General features: G+C 36.7%; 1 protein-coding gene across 1 annotated transcript; it reads left to right on the forward strand.

The window, feature by feature from the left end:
• Positions 1 to 582: 582 nt before the first annotated feature.
• PBK (PDZ binding kinase) lies at positions 583 to 21,681 on the forward strand. The gene is made up of 8 exons (XM_045774131.2): positions 583 to 726; positions 3,983 to 4,060; positions 7,923 to 8,016; positions 11,363 to 11,505; positions 12,007 to 12,176; positions 13,625 to 13,754; positions 20,064 to 20,243; positions 20,743 to 21,681. The coding sequence occupies exons 2-8, from the start codon at positions 4,003 to 4,005 to the stop codon at positions 20,940 to 20,942; spliced, it is 975 nt and encodes a 324-aa protein (XP_045630087.1). The 5' UTR covers positions 583 to 726; positions 3,983 to 4,002; the 3' UTR covers positions 20,943 to 21,681.
• Positions 21,682 to 22,696: the final 1,015 nt, after the last annotated feature.

Here is a 22,696-nt window from a genome sequence, read left to right on the forward strand (position 1 = left end):
CATCTTTGTGCCTCTACTATAGTCTATGCTATGCAGTGGGCATTCAATACACACTTCGCAAATGGTAAGTCCTCTCCCAATGATGCTCTAGAAACAGATGAACAAATGTAGAACTGAATGTGGTAATTACAAGAGTTAGCAAAATTTCCAAATATCTGTTTTTCTTCGTAGGCAAAAATGATTGTTACCCTAGGCTAATGCATTTTTAGAGTGTTTCAAGGCCAAATAAATCTGTAATAAAAAAATCTATATAATAATCATTACACATTTTGAGAACAGTGTTTGTAATTGGGGAAGAATCTGAGCCTTAAGTACATGCATGGATAAATAATCTTTTTAACCGAAGTTGTCCCTCTGAAAGGCTGACAGTGGCTCTAAAAATCAGTTTGCCCTTTCTTGAGCTTCTTCCTTTCATTTATCTTTAAGGCATCCCCATTTGGTAGTAAGATGGGATCGCTAAGACTGGAAAAGCCAGTGGGGGGGGAAAAAGCAAGAACGACGGGTACGGCTTGTTATGTCCTTCGCGCCACCCCGTAGTTTGCAGCTGCGCAGGGGCGGCGCGCGCGGTTTTGAAAGTGGGGAGGGTCCCTTCACAACGACTGTTACTGAGTGCTTGTGTTGGCGGGTGGCGGGACCGCTGAGGCAGCCTCGGGTCGTGTTGAGGGCCACTCGGGACAGTTTTCAAGACAGCCTTGGCCTGGACCTCTCCACCCCGGAGCGGCTGCGGTAAGGGGAGATTTTTGGGGACCCCTGACCGCGCGTGGGCCCCGGTTGGGGAGGAATCCCCCCCCCCCCCCCGCCCCGAGCCGCGGCAGCTGCGTTTGCTTGGTGACAGCTCGGGGCCTAGAGGGAAAGGTGGAGACGTTGGGAAAGTGGCGTTCAACTGGGAATTACCTTAGGAAAAGTGCGACCCAAACCCGAGTGCGCGGCTGAATCGCAGGGTAGGGTGGGGATTTCAAGAAAGAAATTGCCCTTTTCTCGAAGTGAAGCCTAACAGTCTGTACTTTTTATGGGAAATCCGTAGGAGAAGACTGTGGATCTAGCAGGTTGCCCTTATTTTACAGTTGGTTTTACAGACGGACACCGTGAGCCCCAGGTTTCTGCTTGAGGCGAGACCCCAGTGTTTGGGGACGTCTTAGATGCACCAGATCCGAACTCGGGCTTGTGCATGGTGCCAACGGTGGTTTCTTACCGCCTCCCAGTGAGTCTCAGTTCCAGCTCTTAGGCGCAGCTGGAACTAGTGAAGGATATCTGGTGGGAACGGAGAGGGTGGGGCTTGAGAAAGAGGGGGTATGAAGCACAGTTCCCTCCTTTGAGCTTCTCATCTAATGTTGCTTCCAGTTTCCAAGTGAGGTGACTGAGCAGGTGGAAGAAGAATTTTAACGACCAGCCCTCTGTAAGCTCCTGGATGGGGGCACTACATCAAAAACTAAGGATATACTGTATGGTGGCTAACATAACATAATAAAAAATTATTTAAAAAAGTTTGGGATATTACTCAGCAATCAGAAAGAATGAGTTCTCAACATTTGCTACAACATGGACAGCACTGGAGGAGATAATGCTTAGTGAAATAAGTCAAGCAGAGAAAGACAACTATCATATGATTTCTCTCATCTATGGAACATAAGAACTAGAATGATCAGTAGGGGAAGAAAGGGATAAAGAAAGGGGGGGTAATCAGAAGGGGGAATGAAACATGAGAGACTATGGACTATGAGAAACAAACTGAGGGCTACAGAGGGGAGGGGGGTGGGGGAATGGGATAGACCGGTGATGGGTAGTAAGGAGGGCACATATTGCATGGTGCACTGGGTGTTATACACAACTAATGAATCATCGAGCCTTACATCGAAAACCGGGGATGTACTGTATGGTGACTAACATAATATAATAAAAAATCATTATTAATAAAAAAAAAAAAAGTTTGGGCCTTTGAGTTGATTTTTCTTGGCAGAGTTTTTAAAAATGCTATTTATCAAGAGCTCTATACAAAATTTAAACATGTTCTCTCTGCCTGCCGATTTTTAATTTATTGTTTTAATTCCAGTGTAGTTAGCATATCACGTTATATTCATTTCAGGTATACAATATAGTGATTCAGTAGTTCTGTATATTACTCAGTGCTCATTATGATAAGTGTACTCTTAATCCCCTTCGCTGTTTCACCCATCTCATACCTTCCTCCCCTCTGGTAACCATCAGTTCTCTATAGTTAAGAGTCTGTTTTTTGTTTTGTCTTTGTTTCACCCCCACTTTGTTTTGTTTTTTAAATTCCACATGAGTGAAATCATACGGTATTTGTCCTTCTCTGAATGACTTATTTCACTTAGCATTATACTGTCTAGATCCATCCATGTTGTTCCAAATGGCAAGATTTCATTCTTTCTTTATGACTAATATTCCACTGTATATATGTACCACATCTTTATCCATTGATCTATTGATCAACACTTGGGCTGTTTCCATAATTTGGCTATTGTAAATAATGCTGCAGTAAACATTGGGGTGCATGTATCCCTTTGAATTAGTGTTTTTGTATTCTTTGGGCAATACCAATTAGTGAGATTACTGGATCATAAGATAGTTCTATTTTCAATTTTTTGAGGAACCTCCATAGCATCTTCCACAGTGGCTGCACCAATTTGCATGCTCAGCGACAGTGCATGAGAGTTCCTTTTTCTTCACGTCTTCACCAACACATATTGTTTCTTGTGGTTTTGATTTTAGCCATTCTGACAGCTGTGAGGTGATGTCTCATTGTGATTTTGATTTGCGTTTCCCTCATGGGGGTGACGTTGAGCATCTTTTCATGTGTCTGGTGGCCATTTGTATGTCTTCTTTGGAAAAATGTTCATGTCTTCTCCCATTTTTTAATTGGATTATTTTTTTTTGGTGTTCTTTATATATTTTGGATGCAAACCCTTTATCTGCCTCCCAGTTTTTTAATAGACAAACTAAACAATCTTATAGACATGTAATGACAGTTTGCTTTACAATAAATCTAATATGAACCAAACTATTTTTAAAAAAGAAAAAGTAATATTTAAAATTAAAAAAAAGGATTCTTAACAAATATGCTACAGAAGAAATAAAAAGCTTGGATAGTATGTATATTTTCTGTTCATAGACAGTTTTTACATAACTTATTGAGATATAATTCACATATTACAAAATTCCCTCTCTGAAAGTATATGTAGTGACTTCAGGATTAGTCTGAGTTGAATATATTAAATCACTACCCAATTTTAGAATGTTTTTATCATCACAAAAAAGAAACCCCACACCTCCTAGGAGTCACTCCATGTTATCCCTTCTCCTCAGCCCCTGGCAACTACTGATCTATTTTCTGTCTATGGATTTGCTTATTCTGGACATTTTCTATAAATGGAATCATATATGTGGCCTCTTGTGTCTGGCTTCTTTCACTTAGTGTGATGTTTTTAAGGTTCATTCATGTTGTATATACCAGGACTCCCTCTTATGACAATAATATTCTGTTGTATGCATTGTATCCATATTTTGTTTATTCATCATCTGATGAATACTTCTGTTTCCTCTTTTTTGCTATTATGAATAAATGCTGCTTGCCTAGACTGTTTCTCTAAAAGGTATAAAAGTCCTGTGGGAAGTGTGAGAGGGAAACTTACCTTTACCTTTATGTACTAAGTGATTTTTTTTTTTAACCAAGTTCATATATTACTTTTTTCCCCCCTAGTGCGTATATTGCTTTTTAATACAAACAAGCATAAAAACCCAATCATTAATGATATGACATTTGGTAAATAGTTATACTTCTATGGGTCGCAGTTCTCTCATTGTAAATAAAATTGGACTAAATATTTGTTATGGTCTTTTTCAGCTCTTAAATTTTATGTTTATATGATAAAATGAGTTACAGTGTTATAGGATTTTTTTCTTCATGAATGAGAGTTGTATTCTGTATAACTGCAGTGTAAGTTTCAATTTGTTTTCATCATAGGACCTAGAGTGTTTATTACAATGGAAGAAATCAATAATTTCAAGACACCAAGCAAATTATCTGAAAAAAAGAAATCTGGTAAGATATAAAATATTTTTTCATTGTTATTGCTATAGAAATGTCTTAGCATTATTAAAGTTTGATCCTTTAATTATTATTTATCCGACACAAACAATTTTAGCGTAAGTCCTCTTTGTAATGTTGATTTTAACAAATTAAAGACTTATTTCGTAGGCCAGGGTTTGGCCATCTATCGACTAATTTTATTGACATTCTAATAGATTTGGAGGTTTTCCCTGGTAAAGAATCAATTTGAACCATGAGGTACTTTACCTTTCCCCTTCTGGTACATGCAGTGCTCTTCTGAGGGAGAGTTTCCAAGGCAATTCAGTGAATAAAGGATAATCTTTTCAACAAATAAAGCATTTGGATATTCATTTGCAAATTGCTCTCCCCTCACATCACGTACAAAAATGATTAAAATTATAAAATTTCTGAAAGATAATATAGGAGAAAATCTTATTTTGTTCATTTCTAGTATATAGATTTTTGTATATGGACCTTGTGTCCTGCCACTGTGCTAAAGTCACTTATGCTATTAGCTTTTTATGGGTTTCTTAGGCTATTACATACATAGTTGGTGCTGTTGTAGATGAATATATGAAGATAGTGTTACTTTTTTTTACCAATCTGTTATTAGTTTATTTCTTTTTTCTTTCCCTATGTCACTGGCTCTGGTACATTTTTGAATAGAAGAGGTGCGAGTGGACATACTTGCCTTGTTCCCAGTGAAGTTTATGTTAGATGTAGGTTTTTCACAATTACCCGTTACCAGGGTGAGAGATTCCCTTTTATTATCCTTCATCAGGTTGAAGGTTATTATGAATGGATGTTGAAGTTTGTCAAGAGCTTTTTCAGAATTTCTTGAGATAGTTTGCTTTTTTAGTCTTTAAATGTGGTAAATTATGTTAATTTTCAGATGTTAAACCAACCTTTCATTCCTGGGGTAAAGCCAGTTTGGTCATGATATATTTTGTATATTGCTAGACTCAGTTTGCTAATATTTTCTGTGTTCATAAGGGACATTGGACTGTAGTTGTCTTTTTTTGGAATATCTTTCTGGTTTTGATATCAGCGTATTCTGTATTCAAAAAGTAAGATGGAAGTGTTTCCTTCTCTTTCCTTGAAAAGTATATGTAGAATTGATAGGTTTTTTTTTTTTTCCTTAACTCATTTTTCTTCCTTTACTGATAGGAAAGCCATGTGGCCTGAAGTTTTCTTAGGAGGGAAATTTTAACTGTGACTTCACAGTTAATCGGTATAGGGCTCTTCAAATTATCTATTTCTTCCTGTGTAAAAGTTGTTAGTGTTTTCCAAGGAAGTTTTTCACTTTCCAGTTGTCAAAGTGGCAAAACGTTATCCGTGATGTAATCTTATTACCTTATTTGTTACTCTTCTAATGTCAGTAGGATTTGTGGTGATATCTCTTTTTTCATGTCTGATACTGGTATTTTACTTTTTCTTTCTTGACTTGAGGTTTATTTATTTTGCCGAATGTTTCGGGCACTTGAAAAGATCATACTTTCTCTTGTTTTGGGGTGCAGTGTTCCATGAGTATCCTTTAGGTCAAGCTGGTTGACTTAGGTTGTTCTGTTCAGGTCTTTTGTATCTCTACTAATTTTATTCTATTGAGAGAGGTGTCTCCAACTACAATTATGGATTTATCTGTTTTTTCCTTTGAGTTCTACAGTGATTGCTTTATGTATTTTGAAGCTTGTTATTAGATACCCAAACATTTAGGATGGTTATTTCTTTTGATGATTTTCCCCTTTAATATTACGAAATGTTTTTCTTTATCCAGTGTTGTACTGTTTGAAATTAATAGAACCAGTCCAGTTTTATTTTGATTACTACTTGATAGGATGTTTTCCAACTTTTTACTTTTAACCCATCTGTGTGTTTATATTTAAAGCGAATTTATTATAGACAGCATGTAGTTACATCTTGTTTTGTTTTTGTCCATTTGGACAATTTCTGCCTTTAATCGGACTGTTTAGTCATTAGCCACATGTGGTGATTTAAATTTAGGTTTAAATGAATTAAAATTAAGTAAAATTACAAATTTAGTTCCTCAGTTGTACTAGCTATTTTTCAAGTGCTCAATAACCACATGTGGCTAGTGACTACCACATGGGACAACACAGATACAGAACATTTCCATCGTGACAGAAAGTTCTATTGGACAACACTGTTTAGACTGCCTTTAATGTAATTCTCTGTGGTTGGATCAAGTCTATTATTTTGCTGTTGTCCCAAAGCTCACTGATGATTTCTTTGTATTTTTTCTAATCTTTTTTTCTGTGCTTCCTTTTTGCTGCTTGGTCTTAAAATTTAGTTACCTTCTCCTCTAGATGCTTCTCTAAAGCATCTCTAGATGCTCTTATTCTTATCCATTGTCTCTTTTATTCCTTGAAGTTCCATAAGGATTTTTCTTACTTCCTTTTTTTTTTTTTTTTTGCTTGTTATGTTCACATTTTCCTTTGCATTATTGAACACATTTTTAAGATTTCTATTTTAAGGTTCTTACATACTAATTCTACATCGCTGTCATTTTATGGTATGTTTCTATTGGTTTATTTTTCTCCTGGTGTGGGTCGTATTTCTTCTTTCATGCCTGGTAATTCTTTTATTGGCTGCTGGACATCTTGCATTGTCGAGTGCTAGATTTCCTTATTCCTTGGAGGGCTGTGTGATTTTGTTATGGTCCAGTTACGTTACCTGCACATTAGCTTGTTTCTTTTGAGGTTTGCTTTTAAGCTTTACTGTAAACCTTTTCCTTGGGCCAGAATGTAGCTGGACTGGTAAAACGTAACCATTTAGAGGACTTTACTCAATACCCTGTGTGTTACAGAGTTACCACGCCCTGGCTGATGGTAATTGAACCATTCCTAGACCTCTCCAACAGCTGTTTAGTTTACTGCTCGTGCTTGGTGTTTTCCCTGACTTTGGGGTGCTCTATCCATTGTATGTGCGGATAACCAAACACTCGAAGGGAGACCTCTTTTCAGGTCTCTGAAGCTTTCGCTCTCATTTTGTGGCTCCCTGTAGTTCTCTGCTCCACAAATTCTAGCTGCTTAGGACTCTTGGACTTCTGATCTCTGTCTTCTGAATTTGGCAAGGCTTCTGGGCTGTGTTTCTCTGTGCTGCAGCCCAGAAACTGCCTTAAAGCAGTAAGTCAGGGCAATGATAGGGCTCACATGATTTGTTTCTCTTCTCTCAGAGTTCACAACCCTGCTCTGCCTGTTGTCAAATGTCTGAAAACTTATATTTTGTGAAGTGTTTTAGTTATTCATGGTAGGAAGGCTGTTCAATTTTTCATGAACAAAAGTAGAACTCCTCTATCTCATCTTTTTTAATGGCTATATAATGCTCTATAATACAGATATAATATAATGATGACCCTAATGATGACTACTTAGGTTTTTTGTTTGTTTTCTTTGCAGTCACAAAATCAAGTCCCAATATTCAAATATATGTGTGTGCATGCCTGTGTGTGTATGATGTCTGCACACGTGCTGTAGTACACAGTTGGCAAACAACATACAGTAATAGTTTAGGCTTTGTGGGCCACATAGGGACTCTGTTGCATATTCTTCTTTATTTTTTAACAATACTTTTATAATCTAAGAACAGATATTAGCTTGTGAGCCAAACAAAAATAGGCCATTTGCTGACGCCTGCTTCAGTGTTACTGTAAGATAGGGCTCCAAAAGTAGATTTGGTCAAAGGGTTTCCATTTAAAATTAGGGTAGATAGTATCAAATTGCTCTCCAGAAGACTACGCCAATTATTACTCATATGTTGAAAATACTAGGATGCTTTTGTAGAGGTCTTTTCAAATACTAATTTTATATTTTTTATTTCTCTTTATGACATTTAGCATTATGTTCAACTCCATGTATAAATATTCCTGCCTCTCCGTTTATGCAGAAGCTTGGCTTTGGCACTGGGGTAAATGTCTACCTTATGAAAAGGTGAGTATAACATTCCAAATTAACCTTTTCACGTGGAATCATAGTTGCTCTGTATTTGAAGACAAAAAAGAATATGAAAATATTCTGATTTCAGATATGTTCCCGATCTTATCCAACTGCTGTATTCCAGTCCTAGAACCTTTTATAACTTAGCCAGAGTTTTGCCTGGTATACTTTTCTCCTACCTTCCTGCTGATGGATTATTAAAGGAGAAGGAATTTATCTTGTAATCTTTCCCTGGCTTGTGTGGGAGGGAAAGAGACAGAGGGAAGGTGGGTCCTGTGTGGTAACACTGCAGGATTCCCAAGAGGAAAAGCTCCGAGAGGACTCCGATGTTGGGGGATGTCAGTGACTGCTAATGTCTTATATCTGGACAGTGGCCTCCTCAAGATACTCTCATTTAAAGAAAAGTTTTTTATTTCTTATGTCATCACTGTTAAGTAAGAGGGGTATATACATGATTTTAAAGTAAGAAAATTGCATTAAAAGAATAATAAAATTATAGGTGTCAACAAACATTTTTTAAAAAGTTGTTTCTTTTACTCATTACTCTGTACCTTTATTTATTAAGTGGCAAATAACTTAAGTCAATATATTTTCCTTAATGCATTCTGGCAATCATCCTGACTACCAGCATATTGTTAGCTTTATCTAAGTTTATATTGTTTCCAAATAGAAATACTTTCCTCAATAAAAAGCTAATGGATTGAAAATAGCATAGCAAGTATTTGTAAGTGGCTATTGAAGAATTTTTGTAGTTTAAACACCCCCTTTGTGTCTTTCTGTGCTATTTGTTTTGCAGACATTCATTTTTTAGTGTCTTAAAACTCAAGTTATTCTGAAAGAAAAAATTCTCACAGGTTTATGGCTAGTCTTATTTTTCCCCCCTTTAAAAAAATGTCCTTAAATGTAAAGTGTGTTACCAACAAAGTTCTACTGTATGTGAGACTTAATTAGAAAGCTTCACATTGTTGATACTGAAAAATAGTAGTCACTGACTGACCTACCACTTCTCCTATTGTAGCCCATCAGCCTGGGATTTTCTTTTACTGGTAACCTGGAGATTTCCTTCACTTCTCTGGTGAATTGGATCCTCTGTTTTTCTGTATCTTATATCTTACTATTTCTTGGTTTACATTTCATTTTGACTGAGGGCATGTAGTAGCTCCCCATTGACAGAAGCACAGGAAATAATAGTTTCGAAAATCCGCATTTATGAAAATGTTTTCATTTTACTATCATTCTTGAATGGCCCTTTTCATTTTTGAGTCAGAATTCTCATTTGGAAATAATTTTCCTCTAAAATTTTGAGGTCATTGTTCCATTGTTTACTAGCCTGTAGTGTTGCTGTTGAGATTTCTGAAGCCTTTCTGATTGCTGCTGCTTTTAATGTAATCTGGTTTAGGTTATCCGTCTCTCCTCTCTCCCACTGTCCTGGAAGCTTGTATGATCTTCTGTTTGTCACCAGTGTTCTGAAATTTCACAATGACATACATGGGTGTGGGCCTTCTGGAATCTGAAAATTCCTACTCTTAAATCTTGGGAAATTATTTTTTAAATTACTTTGTTGATAATTTTCACCCCCATTATTCTCTTCTCTATAATTCCTATTATTTACCTTTTGTGGGGAGCTGGTTTTCTTTTTGCTCTGTTTTCTGGGAGATTTCTCTAACTTCATCTTCTGATATTTCAATTTTTTCATTTTTGTCTGTCTTGTTTTTAATTAATTATCTTAACGTTTTCCATTTTCAGATGGCATCCTAAGTCTTTTGAGGGTGCTATAAGTGCTCTGTATCCTGATCTGGATGTTAATAAACAGGTGTATGCACATGTGAAAACACATTCAGCATTTAGTACACATATGGTTATGAATTACTCTTCCCCGTGTTCTTCACGGGTTCTCAACTATGCCAGTAAACCTTAGGCGAAAGACCCTCTGCTTTAACCCCTTCCAAAGCCAGTCTCCAGTCTTCAGAAGCTGCGGAATAGGAGGTGGACAATTGATGCAGCATCGGGGAGGGTGTCTAGAAATTCACCTGCTTCTTAAGTGACTTTAAAGAAGTTCACTAGGCCTGTTAAGTCTGTTACTTTCATCTGCTCTCCAAGCTTCCAAAAGTGTGTTGTCTCCTTTTCATTATTTCCATCAAATAAATAAATAAAATCTTTAAAAAGAAATCTAGTGATCCTTTGAGTGCATGTTTTTTGATTTAAAAAAAAAAAAAAAGGTCCTGCAATCATAGAGCCATGATCATGAGTTAGTAAAAAACTAAGTGGATTCTTGATTCTTGGTTCAGTCTATTGTTTTATCTTCTTATGGTAAAACTTTTTATCTCTAACTTTCGAGGCTCTTTCATTAGATTTCTTGCCCATTCGCTTTGTCCTTCTTAATGCACTGTACCCATGAATAACCACCTACTTTATCAGGTAAACTTTTCCCTGACTTTGTTTTACCTGTTTTTTTTAGACCTCAGAATGTTTACACCTTAAATATTCTTAAAATGACTGGCTCTTCCTAGAAAATAGTTTATGTTTTTTCTCATTTGTATGTTTACTGTCCCCTTACATGTATGTCTTTGAGTGTATGGTGAGAGGTACAGGATGGCTTGGTTACTGTAGGGGCACAATAGTTGTTGGTGAAGGGCAGTCTGTTATTTGCACAGTCATATATGGGCCAATGTTTTTCGTTCATCTCTGCTTTAAATTCAACTTCTTGGATATTAGTGTTCATTACTTAGCATTCCGTAACTTAACCTCTGGTACATACAGTTAAATGTTTGATAAGTAGTTGGTAGTCTGACATGCTGAAATGGAAAAATTAGAAAATAGTATAGTAACTTTGAAGTTTAAAATTTATAATATTCCATCTTTTTCCTTTTAGTTGTCTCTTTTTAAACCCTCCCTTTCAGTAATAGATATCAAACTTCTCTTGTAATTAATAGATGTATCAGCTATATATCTTCCAATTAAAAAGGATATGTAGCAGAGATGTTGATAGTCAAAAAGACTTTAAAAAAATTTTTTTTTAAGATTTATTTATTTGAGAGAGAGTGTGTGCATGGAGGTGGGGGAGGGGCAGAGGGAAGAGAGTCCTGAGTAGACACCGCACTGAACACGGTGTCTCATGCAGGGCTTGATCTCTTGACTCTGAGATCACGACCTGAGATGAAACCAAGAGTTGGATGCTTTAAGTGACTGAGCCACCTAGGTGCCCCAACAGTCGAAAATATTTGTAAAAAATTTTTAAATTATTATTGAACTCTTTTCAACATTTGTAAGTTCTTGTTAGTGATTTGAAATGCATTATGGTTATTATTCTTTCTATTCATTGTTTGATTACTTTTTTAAGATCTCCAAGAGGTTTGTCTCATTCTCCTTGGGCTGTGAAAAAGATTAACCCTAGATGTAATGATCATTATCAAAGTATGTATCAAAAGAGACTTATAGATGAAGCTAAGATTTTGAAAAACCTCCATCATCCAAACATTGTAGGTAAGTTTAAATTTATCTCGTGGCAGTATGTGTGTTTATTCAGAAACAGTTTATATAATCTCTGGACCAGTGTCACTAATAAAAATGAAGATGGTGGTGGAGTTTGGCAAGAACCAGGTTATTGTGAATGTTCTAAAATAAGACTTACATAATATTTTTAGATGCTTTTGTATTTTTAAAATTTAATGGGAATAGATACACTCATTATGATGCTGGTACTGTAGAGAATTCAAGGAATATAAAATGATCCTCATTTAGATAATTTCCTTATTTTCATTTTTAACGTAAATAAGACTAGTGAAACCACAGAGCATTTAAAAATATTTTAATTTGTGATACTATTGGCAAACACTGAAGTCATTTTAAATTATATCTACTGAATTAGCTTTATAAATAATTGTTTCATTGTATTTTGTCAGTTTCCAATCAGATCACTGTAAAAAATCTTAAATACTGTTATTCTTCCCTATCCTAATAAGGAAGTGTCCTGTTTTCTTTAAGGTTATCGTGCTTTCACTGAAGCCAGTGATGGTAGTCTTTGTCTTGCTATGGAATATGGAGGTGAAAAGTCTCTAAATGACTTAATAGAAGAACGAAATAAAGACAGCCAGGATCCTTTTCCAGCAGCCATAATTTTAAAAGTTGCTTTGAACATGGCAAGAGGGTTAAAGGTAACCGTGCCCTTGTATTTTAAATGGTTTTTGTGGAACATGAAAGAACTACTTTATATACCTAATTACAAGGTGGGATTTTTTTTGCCCCCAAAAGAAGTAGTTGCCCTGAGTTAAAGTCTTTATAGACTCTCATATTGCAGAGTGCACTATTTCCTAATCTTGATCAGCAAAGTATTGTTTGAGGCCTTTACATAGCCTGAAATAATCCAAGTCAGGTAGTTTTGTTTATGGAGATCGTATGTTAGATTTAGTTAAAAGGATTAATCAATTTAACACAAATTTAGTAATTATTCCTGGGGGTGTAGTCTAATCCTCTGTTGATATAAACAAACCTCTTAAAGATTGTTTTGTGAGACGTTCAGTTTTGGATATCAATATACATCTACAGGTCAAATAAAAAAAAAAAGCTCTTTCAATGTTATGCAAATAAATTGTTGTGCCTTTGAGTAAATACAGCGTAAGGAAGGAAAAGAATTCGTTATCTTAGGTAACCAAACAGGAGACATGGCGGTTCCCGAACACTGTTGGACGACTCAAAAGTGGATCATGTATTGATGCTGAGGTCAAAGTTGTATGTTAAGAGTTGATATAAAATTGGTTTATGAAATATGAAACTGCATAAAAGCAATATTTCTAAATATATATTTCAATATGTATTAGAAAAACTGATTTTATATGGATAGGATAAGCTAAATTCATAATTTGAATTAGTTAATAAATAATGACTTTAAATATATATGGATAGTGGAATTAATAAATTTCACTATAAACATTTGAGCTTACTCAATTTATGATCAATATTTAAATTAAGCACAGTAGTAGGTGTTTGAAAGTATATATCAAAAATTGTCTCTGCACTATTTTCAAGCAGCTTACAGAATAGATGCTCAAATGCTGATGAATGAACAAATAACAGTTTTGCAGAATTATTTTTGATTATGGAGGAGTATCATTACTAAGAAAGAGTTAATGTGTAAAACAAAATATAGTCTTAGATGACATTTCTGCTTCCTCTTCTTGTTGTGACTTATGCCCTTAGTCATCTGTTGTTCTGCATTATCTCGACAATTTGTGTGTGAAAAGTGTACCTCATTGTGAAGATTGCAAATTTATTTCTAAACTTTACTAGTCTCAAGTAAAATTGTGATATATTTTTAAAGCTGCAGTATCTTCTTTTGCTATAAAAGTATGAGATGTGTTTGAAAAGAAAAAGTTAGCTTATCTATAAATAGACATTGTTTTCCAAAGCCTCTTTTATGTCTGGTCAGTATGGCAGACTGGAGTAGTATGGAATGTTCTGTTGTCTGACTTCCAATCTGAAATGATGGACAGATGTACATGTAGTTCAGGAGGCAGCTCAAGTTGTTGTTTGTGTTTGAAGGTTATCATATATTTTTATCAGTTTATGTATTTGCTCAGATGTGTTAAATTTTCCACTATTTTAGTATCTACACCAAGAAAAGAAACTGCTTCATGGAGACATAAAGTCTTCAAATGTAGTAATTAAAGGTGATTTTGAAACAATTAAAATCTGTGATGTAGGAGTCTCTCTACCACTGGATGAAAATATGACTGGTAAGTAGTATTTGAATTTTTCTTATTTTTTTTAGAGATTTTATTTACTTATTTGAGAGACGGAGAGACAGTGAGAAAGAGCACAAGCAGGAGGCCGGGAGAGGGAGAGGAAGAAGCAGACTCCCTGGGGGCTCGATCCCAGAACCCTGGGATCATGACCTGAGCAGAAAGCAGATCCTTAACTGACTGAGTGACCTAGGCACTCCAATAGTATTCGAATTTTTAAACTTTATTTTTATGCGATTTTTAAATTTCCAATTTTTACGTATTTAAATAGGTAAGTTTACATATTTCAAAAATCAAAAACAGTGTAAAAAGGTATACGATAAACAGTATCCTTCCTTTCCTCTCTTTCACTCAGCCTCCAGCCCCCTCCCTCGCCACAGCCACAATATAAATTATTGTGTTTTTATTAGTATCTACTTTATCTAGTTTAGTTATCTACTGAAGATAACTTTAGGAACTATTTCTAACCTGGATTGGGATTTTTATGTGGTAAAAGATCTGGGACTAGAAAACAAAGTTTTAATAAGGTTTTATAAAGAAATTCATTTAGTGACAAGATTGGGGAAACTGGTAAAAGAAGAAACTGGGGTAGAAGTAGGGAAGTGGGTGCTAATAAAAGCCTTCTGCTTCTTGCCTCTAGGCCTGCCCCAACTCCTTCTTCTCACTCTAATATAAATACTGACATCCTCAGGGAATTTAAGATCTTGGTGAGAACCAAGAGCCAGCATTGTAAAGAAAGCCTCTGCTTTCAACATGTTATTTAATAAATAACACTTATATTTCCTTCTCTAAATGAATATAAGGTAAAAGAAAGATTAATGAATGCTGTTTAGAACTTTTACACACTTTAATTTCTACCTAAGGTAAAATCTGAGTTAAGTCCAAGGAAAAGTCCAAGAAGAATAGAGCAACTTTATAAAGATGTCTGTAATCATTCATGAAGATAGGACTATTATGAGCCTTTAGGCTGCCTAATTGCTACAGAGTTGAAACTTTCAAAGATAAAAGGAGAAATTGTGAAATAGAATAAAAATAAGATTTTTTAGCATAATTTTCTCAATCCTTAATAGATCAAATAGACAAAACTAAGATGTAAAAGTTCTGAGTAGATAATAAGATCAATCGTTATGCATCCAAGTAGTTATTAAAAGTGAACATATATTAAGTTATAAGAGAAAACCTTGGATTACAAAAGTGCAAGTAATCTGATGGTTGACATCCATCATCCTCAGTGCTATAAACTAGAAATTAGTGACACGATTGGAAACAAAACACCCACAGTTTTTAGGAATTCACAGTATTTGTAAATAATTCTTAGCTGAAATCTAATCCCACCTACACAAATATTTAGAGAATAATGAGAATGTAACGAGAAATCAAAACCTATTTGACATGGTCAACACTACACAGAAGAAAACATTTTCATTTAACCTTTGTGTAATTAAGTTTCAGTATTCATCTCTCATCAGAAAAAAAATGAAGCCCTTAAAAACAGAAAGCAGAAGTGAATGAATTAAAAAATCCATAAATTTTGCATTATCTCAATATGATCTATTTTATTTTGGAATGTGTCAAAGTTCAGAGTTTATTAACATGTAAAACAGTTCATAAACAGTTCATAAACATATAAACAGTTCATCCTTGATACATGTTCACACTTAGCCAGGAAAATTCTATGAAAGAATGATGAGTAGGAATTTTCCTGAGGAGATGTTAAGAAGTATTATAAAGCCACAGTAATTAAAACAGTGATACTCATGAGAAAATAGGCAGAAAAATATAAGGAAGTCAGGTAGTCCCAAGTATATGAATTTGTTATAATAAAAGTGACAGTATTAGTGAGAAAGAGATAGGTGAGTCAATAAATAATGGTGTTGACGTTTTAGAAAAAACAGAGCTGTTTTCCATCCTCACTCATCCTCACAGATTGAAGATGTGAAAAAAAAAAGTAGTGGAAAAAAATTGTAGGTAAATCTTTCCTTAATATTAGGCTTAAGGACACCAAAGCTAGAAACGATTAAAAAAAAACGATTAAAAAAATTTTTTTCATGACTATGAAAAATTGTTTGAAAAATTTCTCTATGCTACTGTGAGCGATAGGATTAGCTTAACGTGTACTCTCATACGCGAAGTAGAAGTTGCAGCCGGTGAATCATTCAGGTTAGGATCAGTTGTGCTGTGGTGGCAGAGACCCTCAGAAACTTCTGCGGCTCCAAACAACCAAGGCTTGTTCAGGCTACAGGCCCTTACGGCTCTGCTCCATGCCAATCTCACGTCAGGACCTAAGCTGCTGGAACATCCACTGAATGGAATATTGCCGTCGCTGTACGTACGGAGGGTAACAGAGGCTCTAGAGCTGTGCACTGTGGTAGCCACTAGCTGCGTATGGCTATTTAAATTAATTAATATTTTAATATCTAAAAAATTCATTTCCTCAGCCACCCCAGCCACTTTTCAAGTGCTCAGTAGCTACGTATGGTTAGTGGCTACCATATTGGACAATGCAGATATGGACTGTTTCTGTCGTCACAGAATGTTCTGTTGGAAAGTGCTGCCCTAGAAAGTCTCGCACTAACAGATGCTCGAGATTAGAAATGACACAGTCCCTTCGTTCACAACTCACTGCCCAGAACGAGGCAGGTGGCTCCATCCAACCTTGACAGGCCAGAAAGTGCAACCCTTCTACGTGTCCCGAAGGGAGAGAGTACGAACTACTTGATGACCAGCACTGGTAACTACCATGGTGGGCAGTTCGGGAACAGGTATTTTTAAAAAAACAAAACATTTCAAAATGCCCTTTGATCCTGTAATTCATTCCCAAGAACATACTCCAAAAAATAATTGGGCAGAGTAGGCATTTTTTACAATAACCTGATATATTAATTTCTGCAAAACCAAAAGAGATGTAGGGTTATAGGAGAAATAGAGTTGAGAGAAGAATCAAACCCCGTGTAGCTTTGAAAACAAAGCAGTAACCAAAACAACGATCCTGATAAAAATATGAACACGTGAAATGCTCGCTGGCACCCAGCATCAGTCCATCCTGTGTAGCCATAAACCCTGGGTTTGCGCTTCCTCGAGGGCATTTATTTTCAGTACTTTTAATTAAAATTAAAAATTTGATCCGGCTTTCTCAATAAAATATTCGTAAGCATGGGGAGCATGTCTCGGCAGCTCCTGTCCTGGCACCCTCAGCCTCGTGAGACAAGTTAAGGTCATGGTCAGCGTAGCAGAAAGCTACTAAACCAGCCAGGCATTAAGAGAAGGCGTTTGTCTTCTCTTGGGCCTTAAAGGCTTTCTCTTTATGAGGAAGTTTACTTCTGATCATTTAAAAATAACAGGTACTGGGGAAAAAAATTAACCTTTTTATACCTAATTGTGTGTGCACTAATTTGTGTTACAAAAATATGTATTGTAGCAGAACAGACCGCAGAACTTTAAGTGAATGGCCATCGGTATTGTACCACCACGCAATAGAATCTCATTAGAATTATATAGGTTTATATCTGTAGGAAGGGTATAGCCAATATATTGAGATGAACACATTTTAAAATAGCACTTAAATACGTATATATTAAGAAAAGTTTGAAAAAAATATACCTAGGGGCGCCTGGGTGGCTCAGTCGTTAAGCGTCTGCCTTCGGCTCAGGGCGTGATCCTGGCATTCCGGTATCGATCCCCACGTCGGGCTCCTCCGCTTGTGTTTTAATAGGTGATAGATTCACATGTTTCACAACTGTAATATATATAAGGTGTTCCGTGACAGGCCCAAATTTTAACAGTGGTTATCTCTAGATTGATTGATTGATTTAGCAAATAGTTTAGTACTGGGTACAGTCATGTACTGTGCTAGGTACTATGAATACAGAGGAAAATGGGATAGACACAGTTCTTACCCTTTCTTAAGAATTTTTATATGTATGTTTTAGTTAATGTATAGATGACACACAATATGATGTTAGTTTCAGGTATACAACAGAGTGATTTGACAAGTCTGTACATTATGCTGTGCTCACCACAAGTATAGCTACACCTGTCACCATACAACACTATTAAAATACCATTTCCCATATTCCCTATGCTGTGCCTTTCATCCTTATGACTTACTCTTTCTGTAACTGGAAACGTACCTCCCACTCCCCTTTACCCATTTTGCCCATCCCCCCTACCCCATCCCTCTGGCAACCATCAGTTTGTTCTCCGAATTTATAGGTCTGTTTCTGCTTTTTGTTAGTTCATTTGTTTTGTTTTTTAGATTCCACATGTAAGTGAAATTATAGTGTAATTGTCTTTCTTGGACTTAATTTATTTAGCACAATACCCTCTAGGTCTATCTATACTATCGGAAATGGCAAAATCTCATTTTTTTATGGCTCAGTAATATTCCATTATCTGTGTGTGTGTGTGTGTGTGTGTGTGTGTGTGTGTACATACATACATACACAGGTGTATATATACATGTGTGTAAAACATCTTCTTTATCCATCTATTGATGGACACTTGTGTTGCTTCCGTAGCTTGGCTATTGTACACAATGCTATATAGTAAACTGAGGGGTGCGTATATCTTTTTGAATTATTGTTTTCACTTCCTTTGGGTAAACACCAGCAGTAGTATTACTGGTCATATGGTAATTCGATTTTCCTTTTTTTGAGGAACCTCCACACTCTCTCCCACAGTGGCCGCACCAGTTTGCATTCCCACCAACAGTGCACTAGGGTTCCTTTTCTCTACATCCTCGCCAGCACTTGTTCTTTCTTGGCTTTTTGATACCAGCTGTTCTGACTGGTGTGAGGTGATACCTTGTGATTTTGACTTGCAGTTTCCCCATGATTAGTGATGTTGAACATCTTTTCATGCACCTGTTGGCCATCTGTGTGTCGTCTCTGGAGAAACAGCTATTCAGATTCTCTGGCCATTTTTTAATTGATAGTTTGGTTTTTTTTATGTTGAGTTTTAGGAGTCTTTATTTATTCTGGATATTCACTCCTTATTGGATATATCATTTGCAAAAATCTTCTCCCATTCAGTAAGTTGTCTTTTCATTTTGTTGATGGTTTCCTTCACTGTACAAAAGTGTGTTGTTTTGGTGTAGTCCCAGTAGTTTATTTTTGCTTTTGTTTCCCTTACCTGAGGAGACATATCTAGTAAAAGGCAAAAGATTTATGCGATCTGAAGAGAAACCAGAGTATGAGGAGACATATCTAGAAAAATCTTGGTAAAGGCCAATGTCAAAGATATTACTGCCTATGTGTCCTTTAGGAGTTTTATGATTTTGGGTCTCACATGTAGTCTTTAAGCCATTTTGAGTTTGGTTTTGTGTATGGTATAAGAAAGCGGTCCAGTTTCATTCTTCTGCATGTAACTGTCCAGTTTTCCTAGCACACTTTATTGATTGCCTCCTTTGTCATAGATTAATTGACCATATAAGCAGGGGTTTCTTTCTGGGCTCTGTTCTGTTCCTCTATGTGTCAATTTTTTGTGCCAGTACAGTACCATACTGTTTTGATTACTAGAGCTTTGTAGTATATCTTGAAATTTGTAATTGTGATACCTTCAACTTTGTTTTTCTTTTCTTTTTTTTTTTTTTTTAAGATTTTATTTATTTATTTGACAGAGAGAGAGGCAGTGAGAGAGGGAACACAAGCAGGGGGAGTGGGAAAGGGAGAAGCAGGCTCCCAGCAGAGCAGGGAACCCGATGTGGGGCTCGATCCCAAAACGCTGGGATCATGACCTGAGCTGAAGGCAGATGCCCAATGACTGAGCCACCCAGGCACCCCCAGCTTTGTTTCTCTTTTTCAAGATTGCTTTGGCTGTTTGAGGTCTTTTGTGGTATCTATATTCCTGCCTCTTTTCTTTTCTCTTTTAGTTTTTTTAGAGAGGCAAAGAGAGGTGAGGGGAGGGGCAGAGGGAGAGGGAGAATCTCAAGCAGACTCCCCGCTGAGCAGGGAGCCCAACTCGGGGCTTGATCCCAGGACCCTGAGATCATGACCTGAACTGAAGTCAAGAGTCAGACCCTTAACTGACTGAGCCACCCAGGTGCCCCAATTCCTGCCACCTTCAAAGAGAAATGCTGTACACCCTTGCCAACTGGCCAGCTTTTTTAGTATTTAACAATCTGATAAGGAAAAAGTCATTCTTATTAATGAGATTGAGTGTATTTTCATGTTTATAATCTACATTTATTAACCTTTAAGCTACCTATTAAATCATTTATCCAGTTTTCTTTGGGTTGCTTGCGTTTCTTAGTGATTTCTAGCACTTGCCCTAAGGACCAACTTCCTTGTATTTAACTTGTTTCAGTGACTGACCCCGAGGCCTGTTACATTGGCACCGAGCCTTGGAAACCCAAGGAAGCTTTGGAAGAGAATGGTGTTATTACTGACAAGGCAGACATATTTGCCTTTGGCCTGACTCTGTGGGAAATGATGACTTTGTCTATTCCACATATTAATCTTCCAGATGATGATGATGATGATGAAGGTATAACTACATATTTTTAACATAAACACCAGTCTCTTTAGTTTGCACTGAAGATTAGCTGATAAAATTATATTTCATCTTCCTGTTAAGTTAAAATTGGAAAGAGGAAGTTGTTTGATCTAGTGCATGAGATATGGATTCTGTTAATAACTGACTAGTTTGGTGCAATCTCAGTTTAATCTCCTGCAAATGAGATGCGGGTTAATTGACAACAGGGAGATAAATTGAGAAGATCCTGCAGAGCAAAAAGCTTTCCTTGGCAGCTCCCGTCAGCGGAGGAAACGATCGGAGAGCTCTCATAGTAAGGGGGGAGGGGGCTCATGACCTGTAAACCGTGACAGTAGCTGGTCTCCACCCTGGCGGGGTAATGGAAGAGACCACCTGTGTATGATGAAAAGCATCCCGCATGATGAGTTCTTGTTTCAGGAGGGTGAGTTTGAGCAGTTGCTAAGCTTTTCCATGACTGAAAGTTATTTTATGTCAACTCCTTCATGAGCAGATAAAACTTTTGATGAAAGTGACTTTGACGATGAAGCGTACTATGCAGCTCTGGGGACGAGGCCACCTGTTAATATGGAAGAACTGGATGAAACATACCAGAAAGTAATCGAACTCTTCTCTGTATGCACTAACGAAGATCCGAAAGATCGTCCTTCTGCCGCACACATCGTGGAAGCTTTGGAAATAGATGTCCAGTGATCCCCTCATATTCATGACTGCTGAGCTTCACGTTGGCTCGTACATAGAACACTGTTCTGTTTACTGTAATACATTACATAGTTACTACAATAAGCTATAATTATTAGACTTTTTGAAGTGACCTGCTTTAGGCCCATAGCACCTAGTTAACATTTAAACAATTATTTATATTTCTTAACATGCTAATGATGATAAGCATTTGAGATTATAGGTTTTCTATTAAGTTTAAGAAACTAGCTACTTAAGTATTGGAATTTTGTAGAGATTTAAACCACTAGCGGTAGTACAATGCGGTAAACTCTATGTCTAACATTAATTTGGATTGAGTGACCATCACTTTTATTAATGTTTCTCAAAAATTCTTTATTTTAATGGATCTGTTGAAATTAGCACTTTGTGCAGTACAAAGTAAGTCTATGTTTGCTTGTCTTTTAAACCATTAAACTTTTTCCTGGCCTTTTTTGGTTGATGTGCTTATTATTAAATATGTTCACCAGAAGCTGAGAGAACGTGGCTCAAAAGACTAGCTCCTTAGGTAGTTACAGGCATTTTTGGTTAAGGCTTGTCTTGCTCTCTTGGATCTCCCAGGTCTTTGGCTTTTGCTTTAATTTATTTAAATGTATTTTCTGCATTGAGATCCCTTTTTTATTTTTTATTTAGTAATCTGTATCTTAAGCATGTCATAGTTCTGGTGTAAAAATAATACAATTCTAACAGGATGATATAGAATAAAGGAGACTTCTATTACCAGAAGGTGTCTTATTTTATACGTCATTAATTTGAGTGTCATCATTAACTGTGTTGAATGAACGTGAGTGAATGAGATTCTTATGGCCTATAAAACAAGGGTGACTTGGGTCAGCAGTTTCTTTGTGCCACAGCCCCTGGGCATTTTTTTTTTTTCTTTTAAGATTTATTTATTTATTTGAGAGAGAGACTGGGGAGGTGGGCAGAGGGAAAGGGAGAGAATCTCCAGCAGACTCACCGCTGAGTGCTGAGCACAGGGCCCGACGCAGGCTCGTGGGGCTCGATTTCAGGACCCTGAGATCATGACCTGAGATGAAATCAAGCGTTGGACACTTAACCAACTGAACCACCCAGGTGCCCCCTGCCTGGGCATTTTTAGTTAATGAGTTGTGCTTGTGACTCCAGGTGATACACCTGGCCTTGACTATAGAGTTTTAAAAATTACTGTCACTTCTTGGACAGATGAGGAACCATTACATGCTGAGCTTTAAACAATTCTAGAATTCACTGGAGGTTCCTTTTAAAGAGATTGTACCAAGCAATAGTACACAGATTATTAATGGGCATATCTTCTAACAACATACCAGTGACGTCACATTAAAGCAAATTGAAAGCTGAGTCATAGAAAAATCTTGTATATAGGGGCGCCTGGGTGGCTCAGTCTGTTAAGTGTCTGCCTTCAGATTGGGTCATGATCTCAGGGTCCTGGGATCGAGCCCTGGCATTGGGCTCTCTGCTCAGCAGGGAGCCTGCTTCTCCCTCTCTCTCCACTGCTCTCCCTGCTTGTGCTCTCTTTCTCTCTGTCAAATAAGTAAAATTTAAAAAACAATCTTGTATACAATTTGCACACTGACATGTAGTTACCCTCACTTTGCTTTTGTATGATCTCATTAGGTCTGCCAAGTTGACAAGGCAGTGTGTCTCTTGGTCCATTCTCATGAATTACAGCTTTCTTTTGAATACATAATCCAATACTTTTTTTTCTTTGAGAAATTTGTTTCCAGTTG

Source organism: Ursus americanus, chromosome 13, assembly GCF_024610735.1.
Source record: "Ursus americanus isolate L20-20 chromosome 13, mUrsAme1.1.p, whole genome shotgun sequence".
Classification (NCBI taxonomy): domain Eukaryota; kingdom Metazoa; phylum Chordata; class Mammalia; order Carnivora; family Ursidae; genus Ursus; species Ursus americanus.

Coding starts and splice junctions, on each gene's coding strand:
- PBK (XM_045774131.2), top strand. CDS start 4,003: ATGGAAGAAATCAATAATTTCAAGACACCAAGCAAATTATCTGAAAAA. Junction 4,061..7,922: donor ATCTGAAAAAAAGAAATCTG/GTAAGATATAAA, acceptor TATGACATTTAG/CATTATGTTCAACTCCATGT. Junction 13,755..20,063: donor ACTGGATGAAAATATGACTG/GTAAGTAGTATT, acceptor AACTTGTTTCAG/TGACTGACCCCGAGGCCTGT.